This window comes from Salmo salar, chromosome 17, assembly GCF_965601325.2.
Source record: "Salmo salar chromosome 17, fSalSal1, whole genome shotgun sequence".
NCBI lineage: Eukaryota > Metazoa > Chordata > Actinopteri > Salmoniformes > Salmonidae > Salmo > Salmo salar.
The window spans coordinates 28,637,501-28,665,293 of NC_138307.1; the positions used below are offsets into that span (position 1 = coordinate 28,637,501).

General features: G+C 48.5%; 1 protein-coding gene across 1 annotated transcript; it reads right to left on the minus strand.

Annotated features, from left to right (window-relative positions):
• Nucleotides 1–1,217: 1,217 nt before the first annotated feature.
• On the minus strand, nt 1,218–27,793 carry LOC106592741 (transmembrane 9 superfamily member 2). The gene is made up of 17 exons (XM_045699541.2): nt 27,418–27,793; nt 26,593–26,660; nt 24,361–24,454; nt 23,773–23,900; nt 21,240–21,369; nt 20,948–21,072; nt 20,531–20,642; nt 20,234–20,313; nt 20,053–20,161; nt 13,228–13,360; nt 12,754–12,873; nt 12,326–12,383; nt 10,916–11,075; nt 10,662–10,813; nt 9,252–9,363; nt 2,790–2,961; nt 1,218–2,503 (listed from the first exon to the last, which is right to left on the minus strand). Exons 1-17 carry the CDS (start codon nt 27,571–27,573, stop codon nt 2,436–2,438), a joined length of 1,977 nt encoding a protein of 658 aa, XP_045555497.1. The 5' UTR covers nt 27,574–27,793; the 3' UTR covers nt 1,218–2,435.

Consider the following 27,793-nt stretch of genomic DNA (forward strand, 5'->3'; position numbering starts at 1 on the left):
TCTGTCTGTGAGATAGAAACTGAAGCAGTGTGGGTGTCTGTGAGATAGACACTGAAGCAGTGTGGGTGTCTGTCTGTGAGATAGAAACTGAAGCAGTGTGGGTGTCTGTCTGTGAGATAGAAACTGAAGCAGTGTGGGTGTCTGTCTGTGAGATAGAAACTGAAGCAGTGTGGGTGTCTACCTCCCAAACATCTTTGTACTCCTAACCCCCCCTCCCTAAAAAACTACCTAAAGCACACCTAACAAGCCTGACCGCTGTGATCATTATAACCAGCCTGACCGCTGTGATCATCATAACCAGCCTGACCACTGTGATCATCATAACCAGCCTGACCGCTGTGATCATTATAACCAGCCTGACCGCTGTGATCATCATAACCAGCCTGACCACTGTGATCATCATAACCAGCCTGACCGCTGTGATCATTATAACCAGCCTGACCACTGTGATCATAACCAGCCTGACCGCTGTGATCATCATAACCAGCCTGACCACTGTGATCATTATAACCAGCCTGACTGCTGCGTTCATTATAACCAGCCTGACCGCTGCATTCATTATAACCAGCCTGACCGCTGTGATCATTATAACCAGCCTGACCGCTGCATTCATTATAACCAGCCTGACCGCTGTGATCATTATAACCAGCCTGACCGCTGCATTCATTATAACCAGCCTGACCGCTGTGATCATCATAACCAGCCTGACTGCTGCGATCATCATAACCAGCCTGACCGCTGCGTTCATTATAATCAGCCTGACCGCTGTGATCATTATAACCAGCCTGACCGCTGTGATCATTATAACCAGCCTGACCGCTGCGATCATCATAACCAGCCTGACCGCTGCGATCATCATAACCAGCCTGACCGCTGTGATCATTATAACCAGCCTAACTACTGTGATCATTATAACCAGCCTGACCGCTGTGATCATTATAACCAGCCTGACCGTTGTGACCATTTTAGACCAAGCCTCCGTCGGCAATGAGGTGCTCTGGCTCTATGGGGGAACTTCCCCGTCGATCCCATCTCACAAATGTCAGCGAATTTAACAGAAGGTCTTGCCTTTGTGACCTTTAGGTCATCCTGAGCTTAGTGGGCACCACAGCAGGAGGTCTCCTCAGCCCCGGTTCAATGTATCGACCTCACCTGACTGTGTTGTTCAATACTTTAACACCGACTCTGCTATTAAAACACAGGAAAAAACAAAACACTCCAACAGGAAAATGTTTTATTTGACATTTTCTACCATTTCTTATTTTTCAGATCATAATTACATCATTTCAAACCAGTGAAGGAGAGAAGGAACCCAGATGCTCGGTCAGACTAATGAAACTAGTATCATTTATGAAGAGAGTATATTTACACTGAAAGGATATAAGTATCAGATCCCCACATAACTGATTGACGATGTCCCAAATGGCACCCTATTCCCTATGTAGTGCAGTACTTTAGACCCGAGACCTTGATCAAGGGTAGTGCACTACATGGGGAATAGGGTGCCATTTGGGACATAGAAGTCGATGCCTTTCACAAAATCCCAAACTGTTGGTTTTTGCAAATAAAATGAACTACTGATGAGGCACGTGTCTTTGAGGCAAAAATAAAATAAAGGAAAGACAGAAAAAATGTAATTGGAATATAAAGTTAAATAACAGACCAGTTGGTTAATACTCAAGCATTTATAATACAAAATAAAACAAACCCCAGAGAAAATGCTTTAATCCCAAATTGCACCCTATTCCCTACATAGTGCAGAGTACTTTTGTAGTGCAGACTAGAGTGCCATTTGGGACTCAGCCATAACATGGGTTAGAGGAGGAATTCCATCTCACATTTTAAGCTTATTACGACCCCAAATCATTCATCAGCATTAGAAAAAAAATGTTATTTACAATCATGTTGTCCAACACTATTAGAGTTTGAATGACACCGTAAAACCACCCTAGTGTGCCAACGTGGACAGAACCTAACTGTAACGGGGGGGTCGGTCTACTAGCAAACCTGGAGCAGAGGATATTGAAATAGTCACTACCATGTAGGTTTCCTATTTCCATTGCATTTGTCAGAGGTAAATAACAGATGTTTCATTGATGTGCAGTCAGATCTGGACCTCCCAACAGGTCATTCATTTCCTGCACTCCAGACAACATATTATGTATAGATGTGTACACACACACGCGTGCGGAAGACTCTGGTGTCTTGCTGCTCTGACAAAAAAAAGCGTCTTCCACACAGTAGATAAGGGTTGTGTTCCAAACGGCACCCTATTCCCTACTTAGACCAGTGGGCCCTGGTCACCTTACGCAGTCAGGGTGTAATGTAACAATAGTGTCCCTCCAGCCCAGGGAGGGTGAGGGGGGAGGTTGAGGGTGGAGGGGGTGTGGGAGAGGAAACAGGAAAATCCATTGGTTTGGTTTTTGGTTAACTACTCAGTCCACCTTCACTACGCTATAGATCTTGGTGACGAACCAGAAACAGGCAAAGAATCCAATCGTTCCTGATGGAGAGAGAGACAGAAATGTAATTGACAGAAAGAGAGAAAACAGGAAAATCACACTTTCCCAGGGCGATTTGTCAATCCCACATCCTGCTGTCTAGGAAACTCTGACACGACAACAGACACCACACACACAAACCATCCGACTGTGTGTGAACAAGTAGAGCTGCACCTCAACCTAAACCCAAGAAAGGCAGCATAACAGGCAGGGTGGGAGGAACCTCTGCCCTGGTCCATCCTCTTCATGCCAGCTACAGTATGACGCCCCGCCCCCCCAGCTACCTACCTGTGAATAAGAAGAAGATGAGAGCCATGATCATGGTGTAACCAAAGTAGAGGATGGTGCTAGCCAATCCTGTGATCTGGAGCTTGGAGAAGAAGTAGTGGATGGCATAGACCAGGAAGTAGACGGCCGTGAAACCACTGGTCAGGAAGGAACGCCACTGCCAGTGGTAGTCCTGATGGAGAGACAGAGAGAACAGTTAGTTATCTCTGTGTTTATAACATCTTTACTAAGACAAGACCACTGGTCAGGAAGGAACACCACTACCAGTGGTAGTCCTGATGGAGAGACAGAGAGAACAGTTAGTTATCTCTGTGTTTATAACATCTTTACTAAGACAAGACCACTGGTCAGGAAGGAACACCACTACCAGTGGTAGTCCTGATGGAGAGACAGAGAGAACAGTTAGTAAAGATGTTATAAACACAGAGATATCTAAGACAAGACAACTGGTCAGGAAGGAACACCACTACCAGTGGTAGTCCTGATGGAGAGAATAAACGTAGCGCTTCCTTAATTAAACTTCCTGTTTTTTCCTTTCATCCTTTCTCCTCTCCTTCTCAACCGTATTGGAGAAGGAGGTTCCAGGTCCCTTGTTTGGGACCTTCTCTTTTAAAAAGAGAGAAGCTGCTAGGAATCAAGGAAACAGTCCCTTCATCCTCGTCATTAAGGGCACTATTGCCATTGGTCACATGACCCGACCAGGAAATACTCAGATGGTCATAACTCAGCACAGAGGAGGAAGTAGCAGAATATGATGGTGTGTGTGGTGTCTTACCTCAGCACAGAGGAGGAAGTAGCAGAATATGGTGGTGTGTGTGGTGTCTTACCTCAGCACAGAGGAGGAAGTAGCAGAATATGATGGTGTGTGTGTGGTGTCTTACCTCAGCACAGAGGAGGAAGTAGCAGAATATGATGGTGTGTGTGGTGTCTTACCTCAGCACAGAGGAGGAAGTAGCAGAATATGATGGTGTGTGTGGTGTCTTACCTCAGCACAGAGGAGGAAGTAGCAGAATATGATGGTGTGTGTGGTGTCTTACCTCAGCACAGAGGTGGAAGTAGCAGAATATGATGGTGTGTGTGGTGTCTTACCTCAGCACAGAGGTGGAAGTAGCAGAATATGATGGTGTGTGTGTGGTGTCTTACCTCAGCACAGAGGTGGAAGTAGCAGAATATGATGGTGTGTGTGGTGTCTTACCTCAGCACAGAGGTGGAAGTAGCAGAATATGATGGTGTGTGTGGTGTCTTACCTCAGCACAGAGGAGGAAGTAGCAGAATATGATGGTGTGTGTGTGGTGTCTTACCTCAGCACAGAGGTGGAAGTAGCAGAATATGATGGTGGTGTGTGGTGTCTTACCTCAGCACAGAGGAGGAAGTAGCAGAATATGATGGTGGTGTGTGGTGTCTTACCTCAGCACAGAGGAGGAAGTAGCAGAATATGATGGTGTGTGTGTGTGGTGTCTTACCTCAGCACAGAGGAGGAAGTAGCAGAATATGATGGTGTGTGTGTGTGGTGTCTTACCTCAGCACAGAGGAGGAAGTAGCAGAATATGATGGTGTGTGTGTGTGGTGTCTTACCTCAGCACAGAGGAGGAAGTAGCAGAATATGATGGTGTGTGTGTGTGGTGTCTTACCTCAGCACAGAGGAGGAAGTAGCAGAATATGATGGTGTGTGTGTGTGGTGTCTTACCTCAGCACAGAGGAGGAAGTAGCAGAATATGATGGTGTGTGTGTGTGGTGTCTTACCTCAGCACAGAGGTGGAAGTAGCAGAATATGATGGTGTGTGTGTGTGGTGTCTTACCTCAGCACAGAGGTGGAAGTAGCAGAATATGATGGTGTGTGTGTGTGGTGTCTTACCTCAGCACAGAGGAGGAAGTAGCAGAATATGATGGTGTGTGTGTGTGTGGTGTCTTACCTCAGCACAGAGGAGGAAGTAGCAGAATATGATGGTGTGTGTGTGTGGTGTCTTACCTCAGCACAGAGGAGGAAGTAGCAGAATATGATGGTGTGTGTGGTGTCTTACCTCAGCACAGAGGAGGAAGTAGCAGAATATGATGGTGTGTGTGGTGTCTTACCTCAGCACAGAGGAGGAAGTAGCAGAATATGATGGTGTGTGTGGTGTCTTACCTCAGCACAGAGGTGGAAGTAGCAGAATATGATGGTGTGTGTGGTGTCTTACCTCAGCACAGAGGAGGAAGTAGCAGAATATGATGGTGTGTGTGGTGTCTTACCTCAGCACAGAGGAGGAAGTAGCAGAATATGATGGTGTGTGTGGTGTCTTACCTCAGCACAGAGGAGGAAGTAGCAGAATATGATGGTGTGTGTGGTGTCTTACCTCAGCACAGAGGAGGAAGTAGCAGAATATGATGGTGTGTGTGGTGTCTTACCTCAGCACAGAGGTGGAAGTAGCAGAATATGATGGTGTGTGTGGTGTCTTACCTCAGCACAGAGGAGGAAGTAGCAGAATATGATGGTGTGTGTGGTGTCTTACCTCAGCACAGAGGAGGAAGTAGCAGAATATGATGGTGTGTGTGTGTGGTGTCTTACCTCAGCACAGAGGAGGAAGTAGCAGAATATGATGGTGGTGTGTGGTGTCTTACCTCAGCACAGAGGAGGAAGTAGCAGAATATGATGGTGTGTGTGGTGTCTTACCTCAGCACAGAGGAGGAAGTAGCAGAATATGATGGTGTGTGTGTGTGGTGTCTTACCTCAGCACAGAGGTGGAAGTAGCAGAATATGATGGTGTGTGTGTGTGGTGTCTTACCTCAGCACAGAGGAGGAAGTAGCAGAATATGATGGTGTGTGTGGTGTCTTACCTCAGCACAGAGGAGGAAGTAGCAGAATATGATGGTGTGTGTGGTGTCTTACCTCAGCACAGAGGAGGAAGTAGCAGAATATGATGGTGTGTGTGGTGTCTTACCTCAGCACAGAGGAGGAAGTAGCAGAATATGATGGTGTGTGGTGTCTTACCTCAGCACAGAGGAGGAAGTAGCAGAATATGATGGTGTGTGTGGTGTCTTACCTCAGCACAGAGGAGGAAGTAGCAGAATATGATGGTGTGTGTGGTGTCTTACCTCAGCACAGAGGAGGAAGTAGCAGAATATGATGGTGTGTGTGGTGTCTTACCTCAGCACAGAGGAGGAAGTAGCAGAATATGATGGTGTGTGTGTGGTGTCTTACCTCAGCACAGAGGAGGAAGTAGCAGAATATGATGGTGTGTGTGTGTGGTGTCTTACCTCAGCACAGAGGTGGAAGTAGCAGAATATGATGGTGTGTGTGGTGTCTTACCTCAGCACAGAGGAGGAAGTAGCAGAATATGATGGTGTGTGTGGTGTCTTACCTCAGCACAGAGGAGGAAGTAGCAGAATATGATGGTGTGTGTGGTGTCTTACCTCAGCACAGAGGAGGAAGTAGCAGAATATGATGGTGTGTGTGGTGTCTTACCTCAGCACAGAGGAGGAAGTAGCAGAATATGATGGTGTGGTGTGGTGTCTTACCTCAGCACAGAGGAGGAAGTAGCAGAATATGATGGTGTGTGTGGTGTCTTACCTCAGCACAGAGGAGGAAGTAGCAGAATATGATGGTGTGTGTGGTGTCTTACCTCAGCACAGAGGAGGAAGTAGCAGAATATGATGGTGTGTGTGTGTGGTGTCTTACCTCAGCACAGAGGAGGAAGTAGCAGAATATGATGGTGTGTGTGTGGTGTCTTACCTCAGCACAGAGGAGGAAGTAGCAGAATATGATGGTGTGTGTGGTGTCTTACCTCAGCACAGAGGAGGAAGTAGCAGAATATGATGGTGTGTGTGGTGTCTTACCTCAGCACAGAGGAGGAAGTAGCAGAATATGATGGTGTGTGTGGTGTCTTACCTCAGCACAGAGGAGGAAGTAGCAGAATATGATGGTGTGTGTGGTGTCTTACCTCAGCACAGAGGAGGAAGTAGCAGAATATGATGGTGTGTGTGGTGTCTTACCTCAGCACAGAGGAGGAAGTAGCAGAATATGATGGTGTGTGTGGTGTCTTACCTCAGCACAGAGGAGGAAGTAGCAGAATATGATGGTGTGTGTGGTGTCTTACCTCAGCACAGAGGAGGAAGTAGCAGAATATGATGGTGTGTGTGGTGTCTTACCTCAGCACAGAGGAGGAAGTAGCAGAATATGATGGTGTGTGTGTGGTGTCTTACCTCAGCACAGAGGAGGAAGTAGCAGAATATGATGGTGTGTGTGTGTGGTGTCTTACCTCAGCACAGAGGAGGAAGTAGCAGAATATGATGGTGTGTGTGTGTGTGGTGTCTTACCTCAGCACAGAGGAGGAAGTAGCAGAATATGATGGTGTGTGTGGTGTCTTACCTCAGCACAGAGGAGGAAGTAGCAGAATATGATGGTGTGTGTGTGTGGTGTCTTACCTCAGCACAGAGGAGGAAGTAGCAGAATATGATGGTGTGTGTGGTGTCTTACCTCAGCACAGAGGAGGAAGTAGCAGAATATGATGGTGTGTGTGGTGTCTTACCTCAGCACAGAGGAGGAAGTAGCAGAATATGATGGTGTGTGTGGTGTCTTACCTCAGCACAGAGGAGGAAGTAGCAGAATATGATGGTGTGTGTGGTGTCTTACCTCAGCACAGAGGTGGAAGTAGCAGAATATGATGGTGTGTGTGTGGTGTCTTACCTCAGCACAGAGGAGGAAGTAGCAGAATATGATGGTGGTGTGTGGTGTCTTACCTCAGCACAGAGGAGGAAGTAGCAGAATATGATGGTGTGTGTGTGGTGTCTTACCTCAGCACAGAGGAGGAAGTAGCAGAATATGATGGTGGTGTGTGGTGTCTTACCTCAGCACAGAGGAGGAAGTAGCAGAATATGATGGTGGTGTGTGTGGTGTCTTACCTCAGCACAGAGGAGGAAGTAGCAGAATATGATGGTGTGTGTGGTGTCTTACCTCAGCACAGAGGAGGAAGTAGCAGAATATGATGGTGTGTGTGGTGTCTTACCTCAGCACAGAGGAGGAAGTAGCAGAATATGATGGTGTGTGTGGTGTCTTACCTCAGCACAGAGGAGGAAGTAGCAGAATATGATGGTGTGTGTGGTGTCTTACCTCAGCACAGAGGTGGAAGTAGCAGAATATGGTGGTGTGTGTGGTGTCTTACCTCAGCACAGAGGAGGAAGTAGCAGAATATGATGGTGGTGTGTGGTGTCTTACCTCAGCACAGAGGAGGAAGTAGCAGAATATGATGGTGTGTGTGGTGTCTTACCTCAGCACAGAGGAGGAAGTAGCAGAATATGAGGTGGTGTGTGTGGTGTCTTACCTCAGCACAGAGGAGGAAGTAGCAGAATATGATGGTGTGTGTGGTGTCTTACCTCAGCACAGAGGAGGAAGTAGCAGAATATGATGGTGTGTGTGGTGTCTTACCTCAGCACAGAGGAGGAAGTAGCAGAATATGATGGTGTGTGTGTGTGGTGTCTTACCTCAGCACAGAGGAGGAAGTAGCAGAATATGATGGTGTGTGTGGTGTCTTACCTCAGCACAGAGGTGGAAGTAGCAGAATATGATGGTGTGTGTGGTGTCTTACCTCAGCACAGAGGTGGAAGTAGCAGAATATGATGGTGTGTGTGGTGTCTTACCTCAGCACAGAGGAGGAAGTAGCAGAATATGATGGTGTGTGTGTGTGGTGTCTTACCTCAGCACAGAGGAGGAAGTAGCAGAATATGATGGTGGTGTGTGGTGTCTTACCTCAGCACAGAGGAGGAAGTAGCAGAATATGATGGTGTGTGTGGTGTCTTACCTCAGCACAGAGGAGGAAGTAGCAGAATATGATGGTGTGTGTGGTGTCTTACCTCAGCACAGAGGAGGAAGTAGCAGAATATGATGGTGTGTGTGGTGTCTTACCTCAGCACAGAGGAGGAAGTAGCAGAATATGATGGTGTGTGTGTGTGGTGTCTTACCTCAGCACAGAGGAGGAAGTAGCAGAATATGATGGTGTGTGTGGTGTCTTACCTCAGCACAGAGGAGGAAGTAGCAGAATATGATGGTGTGTGTGGTGTCTTACCTCAGCACAGAGGAGGAAGTAGCAGAATATGATGGTGTGTGTGGTGTCTTACCTCAGCACAGAGGAGGAAGTAGCAGAATATGATGGTGTGTGTGGTGTCTTACCTCAGCACAGAGGAGGAAGTAGCAGAATATGATGGTGTGTGTGGTGTCTTACCTCAGCACAGAGGAGGAAGTAGCAGAATATGATGGTGTGTGTGGTGTCTTACCTCAGCACAGAGGAGGAAGTAGCAGAATATGATGGTGTGTGTGTGTGGTGTCTTACCTCAGCACAGAGGAGGAAGTAGCAGAATATGATGGTGTGTGTGTGTGGTGTCTTACCTCAGCACAGAGGAGGAAGTAGCAGAATATGATGGTGTGTGTGGTGTCTTACCTCAGCACAGAGGAGGAAGTAGCAGAATATGATGGTGTGTGTGGTGTCTTACCTCAGCACAGAGGTGGAAGTAGCAGAGTAGGATGGTGGCCTCAGAGCAGGTGATTACCAGGATGATGAACACCAGAAACAGGAAACCAAACATGTAGTACATCTGGTGAGACCTGGTGTGAGACACAACCATACATCATAAAGATAACCCACTGCTCTACCATCTGGTGAGACACAACCATACATCATAAAGATAACCCACTGCTCTACCATCTGGTGAGCACAACCATACATCATAAAGATAACCCACTGCTCTACCATCTGGTGAGACAAACATACATCATAAAGATAACCCACTGCTCTACCATCTGGTGAGATAACCCACTGCTCTACCATCTGGTGAGACACAACCATACATCATAAAGATAACCCACTGCTCTACCATCTGGTGAGACAACCATACATCATAAAGATAACCCACTGCTCTACCATCTGGTGAGACAAACCATACATCATAAAGATAACCCACTGCTCTACCATCTGGTGAGACAACCATACATCATAAAGATAACCCACTGCTCTACCATCTGGTGAGACAACCATACATCATAAAGATAACCCACTGCTCTACCATCTGGTGAGACAACCATACATCATAAAGATAACCCACTGCTCTACCATCTGGTGAGACAACCATACATCATAAAGATAACCCACTGCTCTACCATCTGGTGAGACAACCATACATCATAAAGATAACCCACTGCTCTACCATGACACAACCATACATCATAAAGATAACCCACTGCTCTACCATCTGGTGAGACACAACCATACATCATAAAGATAACCCACTGCTCTACCATCTGGTGAGACAACCATACATCATAAAGATAACCCACTGCTCTACCATCTGGTGAGACAAACATACATCATAAAGATAACCCACTGCTCTACCATCTGGTGAGACAACCATACATCATAAAGATAACCCACTGCTCTACCATCTGGTGAGACAACCATACATCATAAAGATAACCCACTGCTCTACCATCTGGTGAGACAACCATACATCATAAAGATAACCCACTGCTCTACCATCTGGTGAGACAAACATACATCATAAAGATAACCCACTGCTCTACCATCTGGTGAGACAAACATACATCATAAAGATAACCCACTGCTCTACCATCTGGTGAGACAAACATACAAACATACATCATAAAGATAACCCACTGCTCTACCATCTGGTGAGACAAACATACATCATAAAGATAACCCTTTAAAACATGCTGTCCTCTGCTTCACTCCAACCACTAGTCAACCTACAGAGCCATAGTCAGTTACTCACTCAACCCCGTTCACCTTTAACCTCACTGACCAGTTCTGCCTTCATGACAAGCTGCTAGTGTCGCAGTCCCAAAACAGAGCAGCAGCATCCACAGGGTAGCTGAGCTGAGAGACGCACCAGATGCTGTTGAGGATGAAGAAGAGCTGGATGAAGATACAGCCGAACGGGAGGATCCCCCCCATGACGATCCCTGGGAGAGATCTGGTGTAGAACGACTGCTCCGGGATCTGACGAGGGATCTGATTGGTCCGCACAGGGTGCTCAATCCCCTGAAATGCACCAATCACACGACAGAGGGGAGGAGTATGAAAGGCATGATATACACACAGACTTGTATGGGTATTCACATACTGACGTGTGTTTGTACTCACGGTCTTCTTGAAGCCGAAGTAGGCCCCTATGAAGGTGAGGGGGACAGAGATGCAGAACCACAGAGCCAAGATGGCCACCAGGGTGCCAAAAGGCATGGCTGCAGAGGAGCCCTCTCCCCACAGGATCAGATTCATCACAAAGAAATCAGCAAACACAACCCTGAACACAGAGAGACAGACGTCAGCCATCAACCCTGAACACAGAGAGACAGACGTCAGCCATCAACCCTGAACACAGAGAGACAGACGTCAACCCTGACCACAGAGAGACAGACGTCAGCCCTGACCACAGAGAGACAGACGTCAACCGTCAACCCTGAACACAGAGAGACAGACGTCTCAACCCTGAACACAGAGAGACAGACGTCAACCCTGACCACAGAGAGACAGACGTCAACCGTCAACCCTGAACACAGAGAGACAGACGTCAACCCTGAACACAGAGAGACAGACGTCAGCCGTCAACCCTGAACACAGAGAGACGACGTCAGCCGTCAACCCTGAACACAGAGAGACGACGTCAGCCGTCAACCCTGAACACAGAGAGACAGTCAGCCGTCAACCCTGAACACAGAGAGACAGTCAGCCGTCAACCCTGAACACAGAGAGACAGACGTCAACCCTGAACACAGAGAGACAGACGTCAACCCTGAACACAGAGAGACAGACGTCAACCCTGAACACAGAGAGACAGCCGTCAACCCTGAACACAGAGCAGACGTCAGCCGTCAACCCTGAACACAGAGAGTCAGCCGTCAACCCTGAACACAGAGCAGACGTCAGCCGTCAACCCTGAACACAGAGAGACAGACGTCAGCCGTCAACCCTGAACACAGAGAGTCAGCCGTCAACCCTGACCAGAGAGACAGACGTCAGCCGTCAACCCTGAACACAGAGAGACAGACGTCAGCCGTCAACCCTGAACACAGAGAGACAGACGTCAGCCATCAACCCTGAACACAGAGAGACAGACGTCAGCCTCAACCCTGAACACAGAGAGACAGACGTCAGCCGTCAACCCTGAACACAGAGAGACAGACGTCAACCCTGAACACAGAGAGACAGACGTCACCCATCAACCCTGAACACAGAGAGACAGACGTCAGCCGTCAACCCTGAACACAGAGAGACAGACGTCAGCCGTCAACCCTGAACACAGAGAGACAGACGTCAGCCATCAACCCTGAACACAGAGAGACAGACGTCAGCCGTCAACCCTGAACACAGAGAGACAGACGTCAGCCATCAACCCTGACCACAGAGAGACAGACGTCAGCCATCAACCCTGAACACAGAGAGACAGACGTCAGCCATCAACCCTGAACACAGAGAGACAGACGTCAGCTATCAACCCTGACCGTAACCACAAACTAACGTGTATCTCCTCAACCAATGTAAAGTCAGACTCACCCAGGACACAGGAAGCAAGTCAGCAGGACATTAGTCTTCCATTTCTCCCCACCAAAGGCTGTGACATCACAGAGAGAGAGAGCAGGGAAGAGAAACAGTCAGCAACTCTTGGAAAACAACAAGACGTTTCATGGAAATTCAAACTTCTTTCTTTACTTCCAAGGTGTTGAGGCATATAGACTTCAGCATGGAGGCAGGATTCAGGCCATAGAGCATGTGTTGCTAGGGAGGGTTGGGACCCCTACTGCTACAGGCCTCTACAGAACACTGAACCAGTAATTAACACAGACCACTATCGCCCCCCCCCCAGCTGACACTGATTGGGCCTAACGAGCTACCCTCCAGCACAGTTGGGTCGTGACTGGTCGACTGTTCAGGGTCAAGTTGGGGTCGTGATCCTTTCCCCCTCAGCCCAAATGTTCACTTACACTTGTAGAAGCGGGCAGCCACGTAGCCGGCTGGTGTTCCCAGTAGGACCCAGAGCACCACGGCACACGTCATCAGGGCACCGCGGTTAGCCGGGGACAGGAAGCCCAGGCAGGCAAAGACTGGACAAGGGGAACACAATGTATATGGATTACAAAAGAAAAACACACCATTGGTTTTGACTGAACTGTGTTATTATTTTCTTGGTCCTTTTCTGCTACTGAATGATTAAATAACTAAGATTATTGTCAGTTAATAAATGAAATAACTGTCTGTGAATACATGAAATAAGTGAAACACTAGTCCTACTCTCAGAGAGAAGTAACTAAGTACTAACTACTTCCTCTCTACCATATTCTACCTTGCTCATGTGTTTTAGGGTAATGACAAATAAACGGTCTGGACAAGTGTAGGTTTGTTTTGCATTCCTACAAGTCAACAACAGGTGGACAGAAACACAGAGCTGTAGAACTCACAGAGAGTGACGAAAATCATGATGAATATCTGAGTTCCTGATCCCAGGAAGACAGAGAGGAGCATGCCTTTCCTGGGAGGCCGGAAGACATCTCCATGGACCAGCTTCCAGCCAAATTCCTCCTGGGCATCTTCCTGACACCACCAGCAGAGGGGGAGGAGGGAAAGACCTTCACTTAGTTTCACTTTCAAGTGTATTTATCGTATGTAAAAACATCTTTATCACCACATCTCTCACTATAAAAAGACCATCACAAAACAGCAAGAATGTTCCGGCCAAATGAGGAGAGGACAGGGGAGGGTGTGAGGGGGTAACCCAGCAGGAAATAACAGAGGGAGAAGATGAGGGAGTGGGGTCCCTCCTGTCAATTAGTGGTGATAGACTTCAGAGGGCTGGAACACGAGCAGGCTGGTCGCCGCGGTGACGCTACCTGTCAGTCTGATCGCTCGGGGGAGGGGCTGAAGGGAGTCTGATCGCTCGGGGGAGGGGCTGAAGGGAGTCTGATCGCTCGGGGGAGGGGCTGAAGGGAGTCTGATCGCTCGGGGGAGGGGCTGAAGGGAGTCTGATCGCTCGGGGGAGGGGCTGAAGGGAGTCTGATCGCTCGGGGGAGGGGCTGAAGGGACAAAGCTGCTGAAATAATGACTGATCTCGGAGACAGACAGAGACTACAATACATGTAGGGGAGGGGGTCGGGGTGTGAGGGGTGCTGGTGGGGGGGTAATATAGATACATGTGGGGGTGACCACCACAAGCCTTCCTAGAGAACATCTGCTGTCAGTTTTCCTGGAGATGGCGAGATGGTAGATGGAGAGATGGGAGATGGTAGATGGTGAGATGGTAGATGGAGAGATGGTAGATGGAGAGATGGGAGATGGAGAGATGGTAGAGGAGAGATGGTAGAGGAGAGATGGTAGAGGAGAGATGGTAGATGGAGAGATGGGAGAGGAGGGATGGGAGAGGAGAGATGGTAGATGGAGAGATGGTAGATGGAGAGATGGTAGATGGAGAGATGGGAGAGGAGAGATGGGAGAGGAGAGATGGTAGATGGAGAGATGGTAGATGGAGAGATGGTAGATGGAGAGATGGTAGAGGGAGAGATGGTAGAGGAGAGATGGTAGAGGGAGAGATGGTAGAGGGAGAGATGGTAGAGGGAGAGATGGTAGAGGGAGAGATGGTAGAGGGAGAGATGGTAGAGGGAGAGATGGTAGAGGGAGAGATGGGAGAGGGAGAGATGGGAGAGGGAGAGATGGGAGAGGGAGAGATGGGAGAGGGAGAGATGGGAGAGGAGAGATGGTAGATGGAGAGATGGTAGAGGGAGAGATGGTAGAGGGAGAGATGGTAGAGGGAGAGATGGTAGAGGGAGAGATGGTAGAGGGAGAGATGTGAGATGGAGAGATGTGAGATGGAGAGATGGGAGATGGAGAGATGGGAGAGGAGAGATGGTAGATGGAAAGATGGGAGAGATGGTAGATGGAGAGATGGTAGATGGAGAGATGGTAGATGGAGAGATGGGAGAGGAGAGATGGGAGATGGAGAGATGGGAGAGGAGAGATGGGAGATGGAGAGATGGGAGAGGAGAGATGGTAGATGGAAAGATGGGAGAGGAGAGATGGTAGATGGAAAGATGGGAGAGGAGAGATGGTAGATGGAAAGATGGGAGAGGAGAGATGGTAGATGGAAAGATGGGAGAGGAGAGATGGTAGATGGAAAGATGGGAGAGGAGAGATGGTAGATGGAAAGATGGGAGAGGAGAGATGGTAGATGGAAAGATGGTAGAGGAAAGATGGGAGAGGGAAAGATGGGAGATGGAAAGATGGTAGATGGAAAGATGGGAGAGGAGATGGTAGATGGAAAGATGGGAGAGGAGATGGTAGATGGAAAGATGGGAGAGGAGATGGTAGATGGAAAGATGGGAGAGGAGATGGTAGATGGAAAGATGGGAGAGGAGATGGTAGATGGAAAGATGGGAGAGGAGATGGTAGATGGAAAGATGGGAGAGGAGATGGTAGATGGAAAGATGGGAGAGGAGATGGTAGATGGAAAGATGGGAGAGGAGATGGTAGATGGAAAGATGGGAGAGGAGATGGTAGATGGAAAGATGGGAGAGGAGATGGTAGATGGAAAGATGGGAGAGGAGATGGTAGATGGAAAGATGGGAGAGGAGATGGTAGATGGAGAGATGGGAGAGGAGATGGAAGATGGGAGAGGAGATGGTAGATGGAGAGATGGGAGAGGAGATGGTAGATGGAGAGATGGGAGAGGAGATGGTAGATGGAAAGATGGGAGAGGAGATGGTAGATGGAAAGATGGGAGAGGAGATGGTAGATGGAAAGATGGGAGAGGAGATGGTAGATGGAGAGATGGGAGAGGAGATGGTAGATGGAGAGATGGGAGAGGAGATGGTAGATGGAGAGATGGGAGAGGAGAGATGGAAGATGGGAGAGGAGATGGTAGATGGAGAGATGGGAGAGGAGATGGTAGATGGAGAGATGGTAGATGGGAGAGGAGATGGTAGATGGAGAGATGGGAGAGGAGATGGTAGATGGAGAGATGGTAGATGGGAGAGGAGATGGTGAGATGGGAGAGGAGATGGTGAGATGGGAGAGGAGATTGTAGATGGAGAGATGGGAGAGGCGATGGTGAGATGGGAGAGGAGATGGTAGATGGGAGAGGAGATGGTAGAGATGGTAGATGGAGAGATGGTAGATGGAGAGTACACAAGGACACACACACCCCGAGGTCATAACTAAAGCCTCCACCAGCTGGCTGGAGCCAATCAGAGCTTGGAGCTAGTTGTTGGGGGTCTGTGTGTGTGTGTCTGTACCGGACCAGTAGACCAGACCACTGTCCTGTCACTCCTCATCAGGGACATGTCTGTGTGTCTGTACCGGACCAGTAGACCAGACCACTGTCCTGTCACTCCTCATCAGGGACATGTCTGTGTGTCTGTACCGGACCAGTAGACCAGACCACTGTCCTGTCACTCCTCATCAGGGACATGTCTGTACCGGACCAGTAGACCAGACCACTGTCCTGTCACTCCTCATCAGGGACATGTCTGTGTGTCTGTACCGGACCAGTAGACCAGACCACTGTCCTGTTACTCCTCATCAGGGACATGTCTGTGTGTCTGTACCGGACCAGTAGACCAGACCACTGTCCTGTCACTCCTCATCAGGGACATGTCTGTGTGTCTGTACCGACCAGTAGACCAGACACTGTCCTGTCACTCCTCATCAGGGACATGTCTGTGTGTCTGTACCGGACCAGTAGACCAGACCACTGTCCTGTTACTCCTCATCAGGGACATGTCTGTACCGGACCAGTAGACCAGACCACTGTCCTGTCACTCCTCATCAGGGACATGTCTGTACCGGACCAGTAGACCAGACCACTGTCCTGTCACTCCTCATCAGGGACATGTCTGTACCGGACCAGTAGACCAGACCACTGTCCTGTCACTCCTCATCAGGGACATGTCTGTGTGTCTGTACCGGACCAGTAGACCAGACCACTGTCCTGTCACTCCTCATCAGGGACATGTCTGTACCGGACCAGTAGACCAGACCACTGTCCTGTCACTCCTCATCAGGGACATGTCTGTACCGGACCAGTAGACCAGACCACTGTCCTGTTACTCCTCATCAGGGACATGTCTGTACCGGACCAGTAGACCAGACCACTGTCCTCATCAGGGACATGTCTGTACCGGACCAGTAGACCAGACCACTGTCCTGTCACTCCTCATCAGGGACATGTCTGTACCGGACCAGTAGACCAGACCACTGTCCTGTTACTCCTCATCAGGGACATGTCTGTACCGGACCAGTAGACCAGACCACTGTCCTGTCACTCCTCATCAGGGACATGTCTGTGTGTCTGTACCGGACCAGTAGACCAGACCACTGTCCTGTCACTCCTCATCAGGGACATGTCTGTACCGGACCAGTAGACCAGACCACTGTCCTGTCACTCCTCATCAGGGACATGTCTGTACCGGACCAGTAGACCAGACCACTGTCCTGTCACTCCTCATCAGGGACATGTCTGTGTGTCTGTACCGGACCAGTAGACCAGACCACTGTCCTGTCACTCCTCATCAGGGACATGTCTGTGTGTCTGTACCGGACCAGTAGACCAGACCACTGTCCTGTCACTCCTCATCAGGGACATGTCTGTACCGGACCAGTAGACCAGACCACTGTCCTGTTACTCCTCATCAGGGACATGTCTGTACCGGACCAGTAGACCAGACCACTGTCCTGTCACTCCTCATCAGGGACATGTCTGTACCGGACCAGTAGACCAGACCACTGTCCTGTCACTCCTCATCAGGGACATGTCTGTACCGGACCAGTAGACCAGACCACTGTCCTGTCACTCCTCATCAGGGACATGTCTGTACCGGACCAGTAGACCAGACCACTGTCCTGTTACTCCTCATCAGGGACATGTCTGTACCGGACCAGTAGACCAGACCACTGTCCTGTCACTCCTCATCAGGGACATGTCTGTACCGGACCAGTAGACCAGACCACTGTCCTGTCACTCCTCATCAGGGACATGTCTGTCTGTACCGGACCAGTAGACCAGACCACTGTCCTGTCACTCCTCATCAGGGACATGTCTGTGTGTCTGTACCGGACCAGTAGACCAGACCACTGTCCTGTCACTCCTCATCAGGACATGTCTGTACCGGACCAGTAGACCAGACCACTGTCCTGTCACTCCTCATCAGGGACATGTCTGTACCGGACCAGTAGACCAGACCACTGTCCTGTTACTCCTCATCAGGGACATGTCTGTGTGTCTGTACCGGACCAGTAGACCAGACCACTGTCCTGTCACTCCTCATCAGGGACATGTCTGTACCGGACCAGTAGACCAGACCACTGTCCTGTCACTCCTCATCAGGGACATGTCTGTACCGGACCAGTAGACCAGACCACTGTCCTGTCACTCCTCATCAGGGACATGTCTGTACCGGACCAGTAGACCAGACCACTGTCCTGTCACTCCTCATCAGGGACATGTCTGTACCGGACCAGTAGACCAGACCACTGTCCTGTTACTCCTCATCAGGGCATGTCTGTACCGGACCAGTAGACCAGACCACTGTCCTGTCACTCCTCATCAGGGACATGTCTGTGTGTCTGTACCGGACCAGTAGACCAGACCACTGTCCTGTTACTCCTCATCAGGGACATGTCTGTACCGGACCAGTAGACCAGACCACTGTCCTGTCACTCCTCATCAGGGACATGTCTGTACCGGACCAGTAGACCAGACCACTGTCCTGTTACTCCTCATCAGGGACATGTCTGTACCGGACCAGTAGACCAGACCACTGTCCTGTTACTCCTCATCAGGGACATGTCTGTGTGTCTGTACCGGACCAGTAGACCAGACCACTGTCCTGTTACTCCTCATCAGGGACATGTCTGTGTGTCGACCAGTAGACCAGACCACTGTCCTGTTACTCCTCATCAGGGACATGTCTGTGTGTCTGTACCGGCCAGTAGACCAGACCACTGTCCTGTCACTCCTCATCAGGGACATGTCTGTGTCTGTACCGACCAGTAGACCAGACCACTGTCCTGTTACTCCTCATCAGGGACATGTCTGTGTGTCTGTACCGGACCAGTAGACCAGACCACTGTCCTGTCACTCCTCATCAGGGACATGTCTGTGTGTCTGTACCGACCAGTAGACCAGACCACTGTCCTGTTACTCCTCATCAGGGACATGTCTGTACCGACCAGTAGACCAGACCACTGTCCTGTTACTCCTCATCAGGGACATGTCTGTACCGGACCAGTAGACCAGACCACTGTCCTGTTACTCCTCATCAGGGACATGTCTGTGTGTGTGTGTGTGTCTGTACCGGACCAGTGGGACCTGAAGGGAAACCAACATGGCGGACTGGGACCTGAAGGGAAACCAACATGGCGGACTGGGACCTGAAGGGAAACCAACATGGCGGACTCAGACCTGAAGGGAAACCAACATGGCGGACTGGGACCATGGGAACTGAAGGGAAACCAACATGGCGGACTGGGACCTGAAGGGAAACCAACATGGCGGACTGGGACCTGAAGGGAAACCAACATGGCGGACTGGGACCTGAAGGGAAACCAACATGGCGGACTGGGACCTGAAGGGAAACCAACATGGCGGACTCAGACCTGAAGGGAAACCAACATGGCGGACTCGGACCTGAAGGGAAACCAACATGGCGGACTCGAACCTGAAGGGAAACCAACATGGCGGACTGGGACCTGAAGGGAAACCAACATGGCGGACTCAGACCTGAAGGGAAACCAACATGGCGGACTGGGACCATGGGACCTGAAGGGAAACCAACATGGCGGACTAGGACCTGAAGGGAAACCAACATGGCGGACTGGGACCTGAAGGGAAACCAACATGGCGGACTGGGACCTGAAGGGAAACCAACATGGCGGACTGGGACCTGAAGGGAAACCAACATGGCGGACTGGGACCTGAAGGGAAACCAACATGGCGGACTGGGACCTGAAGGGAAACCAACATGGCGGACTGGGACCTGAAGGGAAACCAACATGGCGGACTCAGACCTGAAGGGAAACCAACATGGCGGACTGGGACCGTGGGACCTGAAGGGAAACCAACATGGCGGACTGGGACCTGAAGGGAAACCAACATGGCGGACTGGGACCTGAAGGGAAACCAACATGGCGGACTGGGACCGTGGGACCTGAAGGGAAACCAACATGGCGGACTGGGACCGTGGGACCTGAAGGGAAACCAATCAGCTGGATTATTGTGGAGGATTTACCAGACTCACCACAGAGTCCATCTGGTTGTATCTGGCAATGTCTTTATGTAGAGTCCTCAGCATGATCATAGCCACCATACCAGACAGGAAGAGAACGATCACCAGAGAGTTCATGATGCTGGGGGACAAGACACACACAGTTACAGATAGAAGGGGTGTGTGTGTGTGTGTGTGTGTGAGAGAGACTCACCTGAACCACTGAATGTTGGTGTGAGGCATGGACTCCAGAATGTAGTCCCAACGTGATGCCCATCTGATGTGCTTGTCCTCCTAGAGACAACACCAGCGTTTATATTACACCCACTGAACACATGACTAACCTCTCCTGAGACCTGACGACTCGCATTAGCTCCTCAAGCTTATGTCTAGGCTTTAGCTCAGTGGGCTAGCCGGCGTTACAGCACGTAGGAAACCAGAGACTGAACCTAGTCAGTCACACAGACAGAGGCATTTCCATTTCAAATGATCATGGGGTTTAGAAACCTACCACAAACTGGACAGAGTAGGTATAGCCGATCTTCAGCTCTCCACTGAACTTGTTGTTCAGGTACATGGGCCCTCCTGTACAGTCAGGTGCCTCCACTTTGGTGTGTTTATAGCTTTGGAGGAGAGGAGGAAGAGAGGAGGGAGAGGAAGAAGAGGAGAGGAACAAAAGAGGTGGGAAGGAGGAGAGAATAGGTTAAGTCAAAATAAATAAATACTTGATGTGAATTAAAGAGAGACATCATTACTTTGAGTAGAAACACACATTATCTAAGAATGAACATTTCATGGAGACGAGAGAAATAAGGAATGAATTGTTAACAACTAGATAACCCTAAGGGGTGAATTCTAACTTCACATCAATGAATGACTAAGTGACAGTGAGGATTGTCCCCTCAGTGAGTGACCGTTTGACCCCTACCTCTTGGGCTCCATCTTGGCAGCGACCAGTCTAGCCCCAGCTGCCTCGTTCTCCACCACATGATAGTGAATGGTGATGTCAACATGGTTGAAGACATAGAATGTGTCTTTGTCCTTAAAGTCAGACTGGAACGAGGAAACAGTTATGCGCTTTATAACGTGTTATAAGCACGTATAAGCCTTTATAATGTCTTATTACAAGTCTTGTGTTATGTCTATCTAGCAAAACGTTTGACTAAAAACGTCCCGACTCAGAGGCCTAACCTCCACACACAGGATATGAATTGACTCACGTTGACAACACAAGCGTCTTTGGGTCGTCCTGCCTCAGTGACGTAGCAGCCGATGGGAAACCCTGGGTTACAGAACTTCTGTCCATCCTCAACATCATAACACCAGGTCACCGGCATGTTGTCCACTATCCTACAGGAGACAGACACAGGGTTACAGCATGTTGTCCACTATCCTACAGGAGACAGACACAGGGTTACAGCATGTTGTCAACTATCCTACAGGAGGTAGACACAGGGTTACAGCATGTTGTCCACTATCCTACAGGAGGTAGACACAGGGTTACAGCATGTTGTCCACTATCCTACAGGAGGTAGACACAGGGTTACAGCATGTTGTCCACTATCCTACAGGAGGTAGACACAGGGTTACAGCATGTTGTCCACTATCCTACAGGAGACAGACACAGGGTTACAGCATGTTGTCCACTATCCTACAGGAGGTAGACACAGGGTTACAGCATGTTGTCCACTATCCTACAGGAGGTAGACACAGGGTTACAGCATGTTGTCCACTATCCTACAGGAGACAGACACAGGGTTACGGCATGTTGTCCACTATCCTACAGGAGACAGACACAGGGTTACGGCATGTTGTCCACTATCCTACAGGAGGTAGACACAGGGTTACAGCATGTTGTCCACTATCCTACAGGAGACAGACACAGGGTTACGGCATGTTGTCCACTATCCTACAGGAGGTAGACACAGGGTTACAGCATGTTGTCCACTATCCTACAGGAGGTAGACACAGGGTTACGGCATGTTGTCCACTATCCTACAGGAGGTAGACACAGGGTTACAGCATGTTGTCAACTATCCTACAGGAGGTAGACACAGGGTTACAGCATGTTGTCCACTATCCTACAGGAGGTAGACACAGGGTTACAGCATGTTGTCCACTATCCTACAGGAGGTAGACACAGGGTTACAGCATGTTGTCCACTAACCTACAGGAGGTAGACACAGGGTTACAGCATGTTGTCCACTATCCTACAGGAGGTAGACACAGGGTTACAGCATGTTGTCCACTATCCTACAGGAGGTAGACACAGGGTTACAGCATGTTGTCCACTATCCTACAGGAGGTAGACACAGGGTTACAGCATGTTGTCCACTATCCTACAGGAGGTAGACACAGGGTTACAGCATGTTGTCCACTATCCTACAGGAGGTAGACACAGGGTTACAGCATGTTGTCCACTATCCTACAGGAGGTAGACACAGGGTTACAGCATGTTGTCCACTATCCTACAGGAGGTAGACACAGGGTTACAGCATGTTGTCCACTATCCTACAGGAGGTAGACACAGGGTTACAGCATGTTGTCCACTATCCTACAGGAGGTAGACACAGGGTTACAGCATGTTGTCCACTATCCTACAGGAGGTAGACACAGGGTTACAGCATGTTGTCCACTATCCTACAGGAGGTAGACACAGGGTTACGGACAGTGTGTGGTTGAGACAGTGGTCCAATCCCAAATCGATCCCTAAACCCCTAGACACTTATGGAGATCTGATTGGATTTGACAGGTGTACGCTATATGGTATTAACTCCACCTTGTCCTCTGATAGGCTAGGAGGAAGTTTAATCATATTGCTGATAGCAGGGCTCGGCAACAGGAGTGGAAAGTTCATATTTGTTTTGTTGGATTTTAGATTTGGGTCAAAAAAGATCAGCAAAATCACCAGGAATTCAGCCCAAATGTTTTTTTTTAAATATATTTAATCGTGTCAATGTAACCATGGTATAAAAATTTTACTTTCTGGCCCACCCTCCCATCCGCTCCGACAACAATCAGTCTGAGGTTTAATCTAGTCGCCTACCCCTGGTCAACACCAATCACATCCTCTCAGATCTCCACAACTGCCTAATATTCAGGGATCTATTTGGGATTGGGGCAGTTGTCTATGGGGTCAGAGGACAATACAAGCCAAGCTCTCCACCTAGTGGCCACATGAGTCAGTGTAAGTGTCTGAAGTCTGGCTTGAATCCCAGCTTGTGAACTCTAGACTTCCTGTATGGGAAATGTGTGTTCACGTCTCAATTCAGAAGAATTAGATATGTGTCTATTGCACAAAACAGAGAACGGATCTCTAACCAGCGGTGCTGGTAGTTAGCGGTATGAATGTCTAACCAGCGGTGCTGGTAGTTAGCGGTATGAATGTCTAACCAGCGGTGCTGGTAGTTAGCGGTATGAATGTCTAACCAGCGGTGCTGGTAGTTAGCGGTATGAATGTCTAACCAGCTGTGCTGGTAGTTAGCGGTATGAATGTCTAACCAGCGGTGCTGGTAGTTAGCGGTATGAATGTCTAACCAGCGGTGCTGGTAGTTAGCGGTATGAATGTCTAACCAGCGGTGCTGGTAGTTAGCAGTATGAATGTCTAACCAGCGGTGCTGGTGGTTAGCAGTATGAATATCTAACCAGCGGTGCTGGTAGTTAGCAGTATGAATGTCTAACCAGCGGTGCTGGAAGTTAGCAGTATGAATATCTAACCAGCGGTGCTGGTAGTTAGCAGTATGAATATCTTACCAGTGGTGCTGGTAGTTGAGCAGCATGCCTTTCTTCAGAAAGTCCAGGTGGGCTTTGTCCTCTGGCTTGTTGGTGTTGTAGGATTTAGTACACACCGGCTTACAATCCACCTTCTTCTTGAACTCAAACTTCAACACAGACATACAATGATTTACTCAACTTCCTGCTGAGAGTTAGAATAGTAGAATACACAGGGTGACATTTATCATTTTGTTGTGAATCAGCAGTTTTCCTCTCGTTATGTCAGTCAGTCATGGTCAGCCAATTAGCCCATGCAAACTAACATATTTCAGATGGCTTATCGTAAAACAAATTTAGCAATCTAAACTTGTTACGTGGGGTCGGCATTGATGTGGCTACGCAGACACGCGAGCAACTGCAGCCCCCTCATGATGAGCTCAGATGACTTGTGACCCCCACCCCCAGCAGAGTTGCCCATCCCTGATTTATCATGTAGGTACAGGTAGTACACACCAGAGTGAAGGGGGAGTCGTTCATTCAGGGTGAGGTATGAAGGTGCAGAACATTGTAATGAGATTAGAAATGTAATACCAACAGGATATTAAAGTGTGTGTGTACATCACCCACCTTGTAGGGAGAGGGCTCAATTCTTTCGCCAAACAAAACCTGACCCAAATTCTCAGACGGGCGCTTCTCAGAGTCGATAGCGCAGAAATCAAACCTGAAGAATACAAGGAGAGGAAAAGAGATTTGACAAATGTTCTGTTTCAGCAACACCAAGCCAGCCCATAACAAGATGAACATGCCCTGAGAGTTCCCACAACACCAAGCCAGCCCATAACAAGATGAACATGCCCTGAGAGTTCCCACAACACCAAGCCAGCCCATAACAAGATGAACATGCCCTGAGAGTTCCCACAACACCAAGCCAGCCCATAACAAGATGAACATGCCCTGAGAGTTCCCACAACACCAAGCCAGCCCATAACAAGATGAACATGCCCTGAGAGTTCCCACAACACCAAGCCAGCCCATAACAAGATGAACATGCCCTGAGAGTTCCCACAACACCAAGCCAGCCCATAACAAGATGAACATGCCCTGAGAGTTCCCACAACACCAAGCCAGCCCATAACAAGATGAACATGCCCTGAGAGTTCCCACAACACCAAGCCAGCCCATAACAAGATGAACATGCCCTGAGAGTTCCCACAACACCAAGCCAGCCCATAACAAGATGAACATGCCCTGAGAGTTCCCACAACACCAAGCCAGCCCATAACAAGATGAACATGCCCTGAGAGTTCCCACAACACCAAGCCAGCCCATAACAAGATGAACATGCCCTGAGAGTTCCCACAACACCAAGCCAGCCCATAACAAGATGAACATGCCCTGAGAGTTCCCACAACACCAAGCCAGCCCATAACAAGATGAACATGCCCTGAGAGTTCCCACAACACCAAGCCAGCCCATAACAAGATGAACATGCCCTGAGAGTTCCCACAACACCAAGCCAGCCCATAACAAGATGAACATGCCCTGAGAGTTCCCACAACACCAAGACAGAAACGTTAACACAACATATGATTTCTACTTCAGTTCACAAACTGTAGCATATCGTCTTCCTTTTTAAACCATCTGCTGCTGGTACTTTCTCTATATACCCAGAATTCTATTTCAACAACAACCTCTCCATCACACAGCAAGCTAACATAAAGAAGGTCACATTTCTCACGCACACTTAACACAGACGTCACTTCAATTACAGTCCCCTGACCCTCTCCACAACCCCTCAGTGGAAAAGGCACATTAGTGTTTGTTACCGAGCAGTTCTCTAACGGTGTGACAGAACAGCTCCTGTGGCTGAGCATGTTGAGGCCTCTAGTATCACATTTAACTCAGGTTAATAATAAATAAAGTCATTCAGACGTCTCATAACAACCCTAAGTAGCTGTCGTTATCAATGTATCCCATCTTTGATTTAATGCCATTGGAGTTTTCAGATCCAGAGTAAGGACTGAAACTGGTTTTAAGTGGCCTGTTTCTATGACGTAAGCCAATATCTATATCTTCTATTGACTAATTCTCTCTAAAACATGATTCAGCTAATCTTAAACATTAGGCAGCCATTTTGTTGAAGCAGAACTACTGTAATAGAACAGTGCTTGACTTGGACTGATATAGGTGCCGGTAATGTTTGTATTTAGGTGCAGGAGCTCCACCATACTTTTGAGCTAATATTCTATAAGATGTGCAGGAATTCAAGCAGTAAAATAAAGTTGAGGTGCCGGTACTCAGCTCCGGTGAGTTCCTGTCCAAGTCAAGCACTGCAATAGAGTATTATTAATATCGTCTATGGGCCTCAGAATTCCTAGACCATTGCATTCCAGTCACAGTTGGATATGGCTGGTGCTGCTATAAAGTGACAGAGCGGGAGAAAGAGACAGGAGAAAGAGAGAGGGGAGAAAGAGTAGGAGAGGATTGTGTGTGACTGACAGGAGAAAGAGTCAGAGAGGATGGTGACAGAGAGATGCTCTAGTTTATCAGACAGTATTATTGCGCCTAGTCCGACCTTGCTGACTTCACCATGCTCCTAACACATGTCTGTATCCCAAATGTCACTCTATTCCTTACACAGTGCACTACTTTTGACCAGGGCCTATAGGTCGTTGGTCAAAAGTAGTGCACTGTATAGGGAGCCATTTGGAACGCAACCTATATCTCCCCGTACACTAAGTCTGCATCTACACAATAAGAACACTGTCCAAAAGCACCAAACCCACAGCCTTCTGCAGCGAGACTGAGAAATGTATTAGACCAATAAGACGTTGTTGTTGTTGTTCCTGATGTACTTACGCAGTGTATTCATAGGGCAAGACAGACTCCACAGAATCCAGTCTGTTCACAAATACCTCGATGGTCGACTGAAAAACAATCAAAAGCATGGTTATTTTCTCAAAATGGTAGATGACAAATCGGCAACAACATCTAGAATACAGCACAACTTGCAGCTGTTTTTTCCCCTCAAAGGCACAATTAGGTTAATGACTAGAGATCTGAAATGGGAGGGAGGAGGAGGAGGGCTACATAACTTTACAGGATTTCTTTATGTCCTGTTCCGCAGTGGAATTGATTCTTATCAGTTCTTATTCAGGCCCTGTAGGGCATGCCTTCCTCAAAGAACAACTGTCATGCAGTTGACAGCTCTCTTTTAGATTAGGATAATGCTGAATTTGGGACATAATTATACAATTTAATGACAAGCAACTTCTGATCACAAGTATGGATTAACTAATTAGCTCTATACAACACAAGTTAAGCAGTTGTATCACAAGTAGTAGCCCAACTAGGTCGTAGGGGGTGCTAATTAACTAGCTAGCTTTCTAGCGACCAATATGCATACAGACAGCTACTGTGATTAGTTGGCCAACAACACTGGTTCTAACTAGCTAGCTAGCCACATTTAGATTCTACTAACGTTACCATTGAATCTGGATAGCTAAGACAACAAGCTGTTCTGATCCCTTCCAAGGAGTTTCAGAATGCTAACATTAGCAGCTAGCTAGCAAGTTAACCGGTAGCTAGCTTTACTTGCCAGCTGATAATTAGAAGGATGATAGTATGAAACCGTCGGCGCTACAAGCTTATCACAAGGCCCTGCGCATTTTTAGATCTAACTACCTTACAGTCCGGTACTTCATTCTCTTTCCCAGCTTGTCCTGGTTCACAAAAACTAACAGGGGCCAGACCCGGAAGATAGAAACTTGTAGCGCTGTGTAGCAGAAGGAAGATGACCAAAACAGAGCCTCTCGCTCTGTGCAGGGAGCACATTTTCATCTTCTCTCGACGAACCTAGTTAGCTAAACGTTTCTTGGGGTAACGTTAATATCTGTCTACACTGGGGGTGACAGGTTAGCTGGCATTTGAATTCACTAGATAGGACAGTTGACATAAGGTAGCTAACGTTAACTAGCTAACGTTAACTAGCTGGTATGTCTGCCTCCGTAGCTACCTAATCTAGATAGTTTTCCTGCAGCGAGCAGACACGTCATCTGCG

Bases quoted from the DNA above. Each gene is read 5' to 3' on its own strand.
- LOC106592741 (XM_045699541.2), bottom strand. From the start codon at position 27,573: ATGAAAATGTGCTCCCTGCACAGAGCGAGAGGCTCTGTTTTGGTCATC. The intron at 21,370-23,772 runs GTAAGATATTCA...TGTCTCCTGTAG, and splicing joins CTCAACTACCAGCACCACTG to GATAGTGGACAACATGCCGG. The intron at 20,643-20,947 runs GTAGGGGTCAAA...TCTCCTCCAAAG, and splicing joins GCCAAGATGGAGCCCAAGAG to CTATAAACACACCAAAGTGG.